Source organism: Lepidothrix coronata, unplaced genomic scaffold (assembly GCF_001604755.1).
Source record: "Lepidothrix coronata isolate B3197 unplaced genomic scaffold, Lepidothrix_coronata-1.0 Scaffold7, whole genome shotgun sequence".
NCBI classification, from domain to species: domain Eukaryota; kingdom Metazoa; phylum Chordata; class Aves; order Passeriformes; family Pipridae; genus Lepidothrix; species Lepidothrix coronata.
The window spans coordinates 1,520,811-1,531,386 of NW_016690187.1; the positions used below are offsets into that span (position 1 = coordinate 1,520,811).

General features: G+C 40.2%; 1 protein-coding gene across 15 annotated transcripts in view; it reads right to left on the reverse strand.

Moving 5' to 3' along the window:
* ANKRD44 (ankyrin repeat domain 44) overlaps nucleotides 1–10,576 on the reverse strand; it is a 137,244-nt gene that overhangs the window by 32,800 nt on the left and 93,868 nt on the right. For 6 of the 15 annotated variants that reach the window (XM_017836517.1, XM_017836588.1, XM_017836496.1 and 3 more), the window contains exons 12-16: nucleotides 9,690–9,807; nucleotides 7,186–7,254; nucleotides 6,363–6,503; nucleotides 3,460–3,543; nucleotides 2,340–2,451 (exon numbers count right to left, since the gene is read on the reverse strand). In XM_017836517.1, coding sequence (XP_017692006.1) covers nucleotides 2,340–2,451; nucleotides 3,460–3,543; nucleotides 6,363–6,503; nucleotides 7,186–7,254; nucleotides 9,690–9,807 — 524 coding nt within the window. The remainder of the gene's footprint in view (nucleotides 1–2,339; nucleotides 2,452–3,459; nucleotides 3,544–6,362; nucleotides 6,504–7,185; nucleotides 7,255–9,689; nucleotides 9,808–10,576) is intronic. The other 9 variants (XM_017836609.1, XM_017836525.1, XM_017836507.1 and 6 more) reach the window with 5 other exon arrangements.

Genomic DNA, 10,576 nt, shown 5'->3' on the forward strand with positions numbered 1-10,576 from the left:
GTCTCACCTAAAAAATCCACTGCACAGGCTCGAAGGGTCAATGACCTTTCCCAAATCTTCGCTCGCGAAGACTGGCCATTATTATTTAGATGACACTACTTTATCAGAAGCAGCACAGGAAACTACAATTGGCTTAACACCTGGGAGTCTCATGTTGGAATAAGTGAATAAACTCAAGCACAAGCATTCTTTCCCAGTACAATTACCTTTCAGCTACTCAAGACTGCTTTTACCATCCTGAATGCTAGCATTGCAAAGAAATCAGTGTAATGGTGGTTCCTGTATCAGTCAGTTAGTCAGCATTATCAAATACAAAGTTACTAAACTCAGGACGTGGTAGCTCACTACAACAAAACTGAATCACCTTCTACTAACAGTGAGTGCAAAGGTGACAGGTCCTGCTCCTACTGTTGGATGAGCAGAAATGCTTTCTGACACATTTAGCTTTTGTATTCCAGAGAGAAAATGAGATGCTTGTCAGACTCTAAATACCAATGGCAAAATCCTGGTCCCCCCAAAACTTGCAGGTCGACATCTTAGTACAGAACATTGGTCCCATGCCTCCAAAAGACTAAAATTCATAGCACTTTTCCATTGTACACAGAACAGCTGTGTGACTAACTCTGTAAATGACGCTTGACCTTGGGTTTCCATACTGCAGCTATAGTCACAAATACAGGAAGACTCAAATGGAAAAACATGGAATTTTTTCTGTCCAAATATAGAACACTTGCTGCACAGCTGTCTCTAGCCCACAGTTTGCATTTCACCCTCCAAAATTAAAAGAAAACCCAACACCTCTGACATGCACTGCATTCCCAGCTCTTTCTTTTGTCTGCCAAGCCTAAGCAACAAGGATTCAATAGCAGGTCTGTCATATGTTGCCAAAAACACACACAGCAACAAGTAAAAGAACAGAGACCTTGCTCCATGCCTGATCTGTGTCTCATGGCACCCAGGGACTATGATACGGAGGCTGAAAGAGAATCCCCCAGTGAAGATGCTTTTATGGAGGTATCTGCTTGTGCAAGTCATACGAGAATCTGGTGATGAGACATGGGTAAGATTGCATTACACATTGCTGTGGCTATACATGTGTGGGCTTGTACACAGCACAGAGCACTCCCCTCTCTATATATGCCAAGAACATTTGGTTTTGTTCCAAATGGAGGTCAGGCTCAGCAGAGAACCCCTCCTTCCTCACAGGCAGAGTCACCAGAGATCAGCTCTGGGAGAAGGCTCTAAACAAGGCAAGGCCAAATTCAGTGCCACAAGCAACAAAGGAGCAGTGATATTTTAAGTGTCCTGAATATACCTGCTTGCAGATGGGAGCTAAAAAGGCTTAACATCCCACCTGAAATTCTGACCCAGTCTTGCCCTGGCATAATTACTGCCCAAGGTTTCCAAGCTGCTGGGATCCTGCCACAGGCCAGCTGCAGCATTTTTCCTGTGGTGGCACATGTGGTGTGAAAGCAGCATGTGCTGTGCAGAGCTCCTCCTCAATAATTAAATACTTTGACTCTTCAACATAGAAAGAACCAAACAACATATAACACTAAACAGCACACAGTGTTCTTACAAAGCATGAATATCTACACAATTTTCTAAATAGAGTTTTATTATTTTTTAAAACAATTAAAATCTATTTATATGTGATCACCTTGGATATCAAGCAGTTAACACCCATCTTCATGACACTTACTTTTACAAGTCACAAATATCTGTAAATCCACACCACACATCTCCTAAATCCAATGTTTGGCTAAAAATTTTTGGCTTTTTATAAGATGCAATTTCTAATCACTCGGGCAGAAAATAGTAAAAAACAACAAAAGAAAAAAACCGGTTACATTGCATACAAGGTTAATCTTGATTCTGGTAATTTTATCAATGCTGCTATTGTTTCACCAGAGGCAAAAAAGAAACGGCAGGTATGCAGCTGACAAAAACTATTTACTCTCTCAGTTTGCAGGTCAGATAAAGTGTCAGCTAAATAAGGCACATTCTCTGTTATGCACCAGGAACTGGCCCTTACTACTGGTGCATACACATAGACTGGGAGTATTTTGATCACAGTTAAAACTAATTTGTGCACACAAAAACTCCACTCAAAGACAACATTTAAGTACCAGCTTGCTGAATAAGTACTGGATAATCAAGATGAACTTGTTTTTAAGATACATCTGGGTGCATATATTTGAGTTTACTGCACCATATTGCAGGTTTTCACAGATTTCCAAATATCCAAACAACTCAATAGTAGCCATCAGGGGAGTTCACAATATCAGCATATGCACAAATATAACAGCAGACAGAGACTTCTGAAACCGAGCACTCACCAGTTCCAAGCACTGCCGGTGCCCATATGCAGCAGCGTAATGCACAGTGTTGTACCCCTCTTTATCCTGGATGGATGGGTTGGCATCGTTCTGTAGAAGGAACTCTAGACACCTGTGGATAATTCACCAGTGTAAATGCAAGCTCACAATATTCAACAGACTCTTCCTTTGCTGCAGCTGGAAGCGGCACTCAAAACTGGCAGTTGTGAATCCTGTATTTGTAGCAGCATCTCAAATCACTGTTCACCAATAGCTCCTCACATTCACCTTTTTTTTTTTTAAAATCAGAACATCCCCACTCATCATTGAGGATCATCTTCATGAAAAAATCTTCAACCTAACTTTTCTGGCTTCTCTAGATTACAAAAATGGTTTTCTACTACAATACCTGAAAGAAAACTACGCAACTCTGTGCCATGATGTAAACAGCCTGGAACTGCTACTGCTCAGATAAAGACTCATATATCAGACCATCAGCCTCCAAACGTGCACTATGGCAGGCTGAAGAACAAAGCCTTAACTTAGTTAATTTTCTGACAGGTGCATACATGAATATATTTTCTTCTTTGTTGGCTTTTTTTAAATTATGTTTTTCAAAAGATCTCTTTTGCTCTCTTTAGCTCTTACTACTTTCTCTTATACAATCAAGATACCACCATTATTAGTAGTAGTCTTTTCTTCCATAGGCTGTGATCTGTAGTGAATGTAAGGCTGTCATATGAAAAAGGGGATATTTTTTAAAAAAAAATCACTAAGCAGATAGATGAAAATGTTAATCCCAGTGAATGCATTGAGAAAGCCATTGGCTACTTCTTTTTGCAGTATACATACTGTGTTGTGCATGATACTAAAGACAGTGCATGATACTAAAAAAATTATAAAATTACTGAAGCTGTACATTTTCCATTAAGAAACGGCAACAAGCACAGAAACAGAAATATTGAGGCATATGTGCACAGAGAAGAGGGTGGAGCTTTTTTCTACAGGTTAGCCCTCATTGAAGCCAAGCATTGTGTTTAGCAGAGCAAAGAACAAGCAAGAGCAGAGTGTAAAACTGCAAACCAAAGCAGTGGTGTTCTCCAGCAATGAAGTCTAACTGCTTTTTTGACACCAAACTTACAATGCAGCTTCTTTTTCCTTCATCTCAGTGGTTCTTTCAAGTTCTTCAGCATTTTCATGGGAGTTACCTAAAATATTCTTTCTTCTTAGCATAGAGGACAGAAAAATGCAACTTATTTTCAAAGTATCATACTGGTGATTTTGATGCAGTCTGCCACCCATCCCCAATCTCATCTTCAAGGAGCTGATCTCCTCCAGTCAATAGTAAGAATTATACAAGTTAAACGAGTGTACTGCATGGGTCTGTAGTTACTAAGTTTTGCAAGCTATTGAGACAACTATAACCTGGTAGTTTATTGTCCCACAAGTAAATGCCTGAAGAAAAAAAAAATATCCTGGTTTCTATCAGATACAGTTTGATCATCACTTTCTAGAATCCTTCTGTTTCCCCCACAGCAATGTTGTCCACTTTTTTCTTTTCAAGAGAATAACTCAGGATTACCACACCTTGCTTCTCCATACAATAACCTACTAGTTCTTCTCTAGCATTTAGGATTTAGAACAACTTTATTCACTGATACTAAATTGGTCTATCTTGAATCTGCATTAGCTGATCCCCTCACCTTCTGTCAAATACCTTGGCAACACTGTGTGATCTTGTGGTCAGGTTCTTTAGATTCTGAGGGAAATTCTGAAAGAGCTCAGCATGTCATCATATTCCTGCATACCCAATGATTTTTGGCACCTCTGCTTCCCAGCTGGATGCACAGCAGACAGACTACAATTTGCGATCTTACAATCACGAGCTTGTGATCACCATCTTTCTTGGCCACCAAGGATAACACAGAATACGTTTCCAATCTGCTATCATCAAGGATTAGTACTTGAAAGGTTGGTAAAAAGACAGTTTGCTAATTTCCATCCTAATATAATACACAATATTCCCAAATGGATCCTGCACAAAACAGTACATCTATCTTTAATATGCCATTTCCCATTTGTAATATCAAGATTTGACATTCTTCCTGTAGGTGCTAGCAATAATGGGTTGTTCTACAATCTCAGGGTTTGTTGCCCACTGACTCAGAAAAAAAAAATCTTAATTATTAATAAAATAACTCCCCTGAATATTAACATTGCAAGCTCATAGGCAGTATTCCTGTGTTATGCTGAATTCATACTTGCATCTTCTTTCAGTTAACTAAAAATCAGTGAGATCCCAAAAATAAGATTCCCTGAACAGAATAAGCCATGATCTAGAGAAAAAGTACATAGTCAGAATCTGCAATTGCCTCATTAATGAAAATGCTGTGTGATTTCTGTTGCTGGAAAGGATACTTTCTGAAAATCATAAACAACAACAGTTACCAGAATAGCTGAAACAATAGGGCAACCTCACTGCACCAAGACTTTTCCCTGTTCATTAACTGCCCACATCCAAAGTTAATGATGAATATTCTTTGGACTGAGATTGCCTGACCTTGGGAGTTTTTTGACATACAGCAGGAAAAACAAATTGCTGACCTATAAAATCATGGACTGCAAATAGCTTTTCATCTATGTAACAAGGCTTCTTCCAGAACATCTCAAACTGAAAAAATTAATGAGAAGACAGCATCACCACATCTGAACCAATTTAGGATTGGACTGTGAGGGCAAATAAAGGCCATATATTCCTACCAAGGTTCAGGATGTGACTAAAGTAAGCTTTTTCTTTTTTAAAGGAGGGATGAAAGTAGATACATCCTGAAGTTAACCAAGAGCTTGTTTAAATGCAGGAATTTCATCTACCTAGAACCAAAAGCTGAAAAACACACACTGAATCATCATTCTCAACACCCCAAGTAACACCTCACCCTGGTAAGACAGAATTAGAAACAGCCAGTGGCGAAAGCCTTCCTACAAGCCTACCCTCATTTTAATGCCAAGCACAGACCTTTGGGAATCCTGCCTCCTTCTTCCCAGCACTGTTTAGTTTTGAGGACAACGGGGAAGACATTCTTTATATCAGTGTTATCATAGCAAATAATGCAAAAGCTATCAAGGCTCTGATGTGGCATTCAAAACTCTGCCATAAAGTTAAACCAAACTTTTCCCACTGTGGCTTTGAGGTGGTATTCTGCTGGGAATGATGCAGATGTACTTTCACCAGACCTCACTACACAAGAAACCAAAAACTAGTTTCTTAGTGTCTAGAGAAATGAGACAGAGAAGCATAGGATGACCTAAAATAAATACAGGTTGCTAAGTTTTAAGAAAGAACTAACTGGATAACTGAGTCTGTTTTATACAGTATGTTATAAGGAAGAGATTGCCAAAATATGCAACTCTCTAGGAATTAAAATTGCAGTCACTAACCACAGCATTTCTAAGCTGTTTTCCCCCTTTCTCACAAGAACACCACCATGATCTGCCAAAGGATATTCCCCAGACCTCTCTCTAAAAAAGCAACCTGTTTGGGCAGGGTGAGCATTTTTATCAGCTCTGACAGTGGAGTGAGACTGATGGTTAGATCTATCCCATCTTATCCCAAAATCCGTCAGGATGGCCAGATGTCTGTAACTGCAGCCCATCTAGTAAAACCTCTCCTGCTGTCTCTCACTCCACCCCTTCTGATGAACGTGCAGCAGATGTAGAAAATTCACTGAGCTTATTCTTGTGAGGAAACCACACAGAGGAAAACAGAAAGGCAAAACGTTGTGAAATTAGTTTAGTAGGACAGGGTGGCTGCAAAATTGTGTGTTACTTCAAAGGTAAACCATGGAGGCAAAATCCCACATCACCTGGGGATTTGGCTTATAGTCAGAGCCGCTCAGTGTGGAGCTACGCAGACATCTGAGAGGAATTCCTTTGCTAGCGGGATCATTTTTTTGGCTCAAACTACACGGCAACATGAAAAGACTAGAATGACTCTGATTTAGCAAAACACTCCTCAAACCAAGAATTATGCAGAGGCTTTCTTACTTTCGGTCCATGTCAGAAGCAGCAGCATAGTGCAAAGGGGTGCGGCCCCACTCATCTGTTTCATTAATGTTGGCTCCTGTTGTCACCAGTGTCTCAATACAGTGGAAATGGCAATTTGCAGCTGCATAGTGCAAAGGTGTCCTGGAACGTAAGTGGCAATTTGTTACCTCATATTCCAATATGCACAACCAAGGATAAAGATAAATCTGAAGTCTTGCATTCCTACAGATTTCCAGCGGTCAATATCAGCACCTTCATTTATGGGAATTTAACAAAATATTGTGTTAATAGGAAGCTCTGGTGCTCCTACAAAGTCTAATAGGATACAGATCATCAGCAAGTGTCTTGCAAACAACCTATTCCCAGTGACAGCCTCTGCTGTGGCTCTACATACATGCTACTTTCTTCCAGTTGGGAGGCAGAGCAAAGCACAGTGTCCCTTGCAGCATCTTGTTTAGCTGGCATAGCAATGCTTCATGGGGGGGAAAATACTCCAGGAAGCACATCAAGTGACAGCTATTCTACCATCATAATCCAGGCTTGTCTTAGGCACACAAGCACAAGAATTTAGACATTAAGAAAAAAACCTGTGATATTTTTAAAACAGAAACCTCAAGAGGGTGGGATGGATTTAATGTATTTAATAAAGTCTGCACCTGTCTGTCTGGCATATAACTGCAGCAGCAAGAGTTCTGCAGAGAATGCCAAACTACTTTATTTTACTGCCATTTTTCATAGAACATATGATTTCCAGACTTATGTGGCCTTTCTTCCTTGTCTGATAGATTCTTTCTTTTTTAAAAGAGCTTCATATTTTACCTACCTTCCACATTTGTCCTTCTTATTAAAATCTGCTCCACTGCTTTGCAAGAGTTTTATACATTCTACATTACTGGAAAGAAAAGTAAAGAAAATAAAACATGAACAAAACAGAAGTTTACATCTGTATTGCCTCCTCTCCCCCAAAAGGAAAACGTTACTCTAATCATTTTTGTATTATTTGCTGTGCAAAACCAGGGTACAGCAACTACAACATGAAATTCTATCAAACAGAAAATGAAGCTTTAAAAACACTATTTCCTTTTTTTTCCTAAAAAACCTCAAACTTCTCTTCTGTAGAAGAGAAAAAGAAACTAATTTTCCAAAGAGAGCACAGTAAATGTGATCAGAATTCAGTCTGTTTGGAGATTTTCAATGGGAGCTGTACTCTAGTGCTTCCCACACTGAACTGGCATTTTATAAGAGAACTTATAAAGAAAGTTGTTGCTTCTAAAATGCCAGTCTAATAATGAAGAGGTGACATTTAACGACATCCACCCCCATTCAGCAAAGCATTCAGCAGTAAGCACTTTGCTCAGATGCTGTTTACTTAGTGAGATAAAACCACAAGAGTCACTTTTAGGTTTATTCCCACATGATTTGTGGACTATTGATAGATCTAAGCACATCTCCAAGCGCTTTGCTGAATAAGGGGCATAGTTATTTAAAGTGATGGTCATATCAACATGGCATTTATATAAGTGGGGGAGAATTCACCACACCATAGCTGTTTCTTCATCTTGTTTAAAGCCAGGTAATTTTTAATAGGAAACAAAATCAGCTGAATTCTCACATCTTTTGTAATTCAAGCAAATTAAGGTATGACTCCAAGCCAGAAAATGACACAAAGAAGTACAGCACTTTCCAAGAATCCTTGTCATTCACAGAAGCAATAAATCACCTGTGTTCACATTCAGATGAGCAGGCCTTTGAATTACGTTCTTTTCCTAGCACCCATGCAACTCCCATTAATGTAATGGGAGTAACAGGCACGTGTCAGGAAAAAACTAATGCCTTTTGTATATCTCTAGCTATAGAAAAAAAAAAAAAGACTGGATGCAATTATGCAATATTTTGGAGTATGTTGATCCCTACTCTAAATTGCAATTGCATAAAATAACTACAGAACACTCACCACAACGTACTAAAAATAAAAACACTTGCTAGTGTGACAATTATAGTAAACCACTGGGAAAATATGGTTTATTTTCATGAGCCACTTTTGCTTCTTATGAAGCCTCTACTTCTCTTTAAGACTTCCAGGATGTTTTTATTATGCTTTGGGGGTGTAGCCTTATCAAAGAGGTAGCATCTGAACTACATTATAATAACCTCCATCCAAGCAACTGTCACATCTCTTCTATTAATGTGAGAGAAGTATCAGGAAGAGTAATACCACAGGAATAATAAAACCAATATTTGGATCGATTTTATTAGCTTTTTCTTTTGTAGTAACAAAAGCTTGGTAATATATATTTTGGTTCACTGAGAAGAAAAAGAAACTTCTAGAAAGATTGCCAAGTATTTGCTGTAGATGAGCATTTCTGCTTGATATAAACACAGAGAATCCAAGATGGGCTATAGCCAAGGCTCCATTTCAGCTGTTTTCTGAGCCATAAAGTACTCAACAGAAGAGTCAAAACTCAATGCTTGCCAAATGTTTTGTCCTTCTGCTAGGTTAACATCACAGCACTTCACTGACAATTGTTTGGAAATGTTTAAACTAACTGAATGCTGCATTTACAGCTTAAATTGACATATTTCAGTTTTCATTGCAATTTCCATTTCTGGCCTCCCAGCACTTGTCAGGAATGCATCACCCTGAGAGAAGGACAGCCTTTTGACTTTCTAATTTGGAGGTTGGGCACTGGTTGGTTGGTTGGTTGGTTGGTTGGATCTGGGTTGGTTTCTCTTTTAGAAACTTTTAAACTTGCACCTGAAAAATCAAAGAGGGAGATGAACTACATTTGGACTCCAAGGTTGCAATCTGATGGGCACCACTGCGCAGCTGTATTTTCGGACAAGGACACAGTCCAAAGGCAAAGGCCAGGAATAATCCCTGCCAGCAGCTTCCCAGATCTACAGCTCCTACTCCTCACTTGCTGTGCCCTAGGAACTGATGATTTCCTGCAGATTGCTGGCCCTCAGTGACTTCTGTGGCCAACAGGCAGGCCTAGGTGAGTGTGCAGTACCCCACTGAAGCTGAAGCAGTCTTCACATCAGTATGATAAGAAAGTTTTACCCTATGCCTGAAACCCATGCTTCAAATCACAACCCAGCTCACTACAGCAGAGGGATTCATATCATCTCCTTTCCTTTGCAAGCACACCCCAACACGAGGGCAGTAGCAAAGGACAACCTCAAGTGACTCAATTTTGACATCAGGCTCCTTCGCTTCCCTTGCACATCAATAAATTCCCCTGGGGGTGACACAGTCAAGTTGGCTGGCAGCAAACCTGCAACGAAGCCACAGCATCACTTAAACCAGCTACAGCCACAGCTACTCACCCTCCTGCAGCGGCAGCGTGGAGGCACGTTCTTCCGAAGCTATCGGGGGTGTCTATTTCAAAGCCTGCAGACAGCACGTGCTCATTACTAAACAAGGACACTATGCTATACTTTTGTCCTAGTTAAACCACAGGAAACATCGCAGAGACAGAAAAATCAGTTAGTTGGAAAAAAACAGAACGCAAGCAACTACAGTCAGAGAGAGGTTGTCACGGGAACGGCGAGCAGCTGCCTCGCTTTGGCAGCTCTATAAAAAGAGCCGCAAAGTTGACGAGCGTCTATTTCCGCATCCAGCTCTGCGCCACATCCCTATTTACAGCCCCGTGACAGGCATTTATGAGGCAGATACTTATCAAGAGGACTGCGACAGCAGGACATGAAGACGGAAAATACGGAGACACGAGGAAGAACCACAGAGTCAGCCTAAACATGAATTGGGGCTGGTTTTATTGCGTGTGGTTTTCAGATCGGAAAGAGGCTTCCAAGGAAACATGCAGGAATATTCATCAAGATGCACAAGGCCAAAGATATAATCCTGGCAGTGCTAACTCTGGTCACCCAGAGCACTTTCTCTTCCTTCCCAGTCTAGTGGTCAAGGCCAGAGGGCACCACAGTTTAATGTAATGGGGCCTGTAATTACTATTTTTCACATTTTTTTATATTCTACAGGATAGTTTAGGGGAAAAAGTAGTGGTAGGACATTTTACGTGTTACGTAATGAAGGAGTTTTCTAGAAAAGGCATGTGATATGCCTTTTCATTTTTTAACTCATGGGAACTCTCGCCTGGAAAAAAAAAAACCAAACAGAATTTGGGATTTGACCCCTGATTAGTGCCTTTTTAAAATGGTTGCACCAGCAAGCTCCTGCTTCTTCTGCTTTGGGCTCT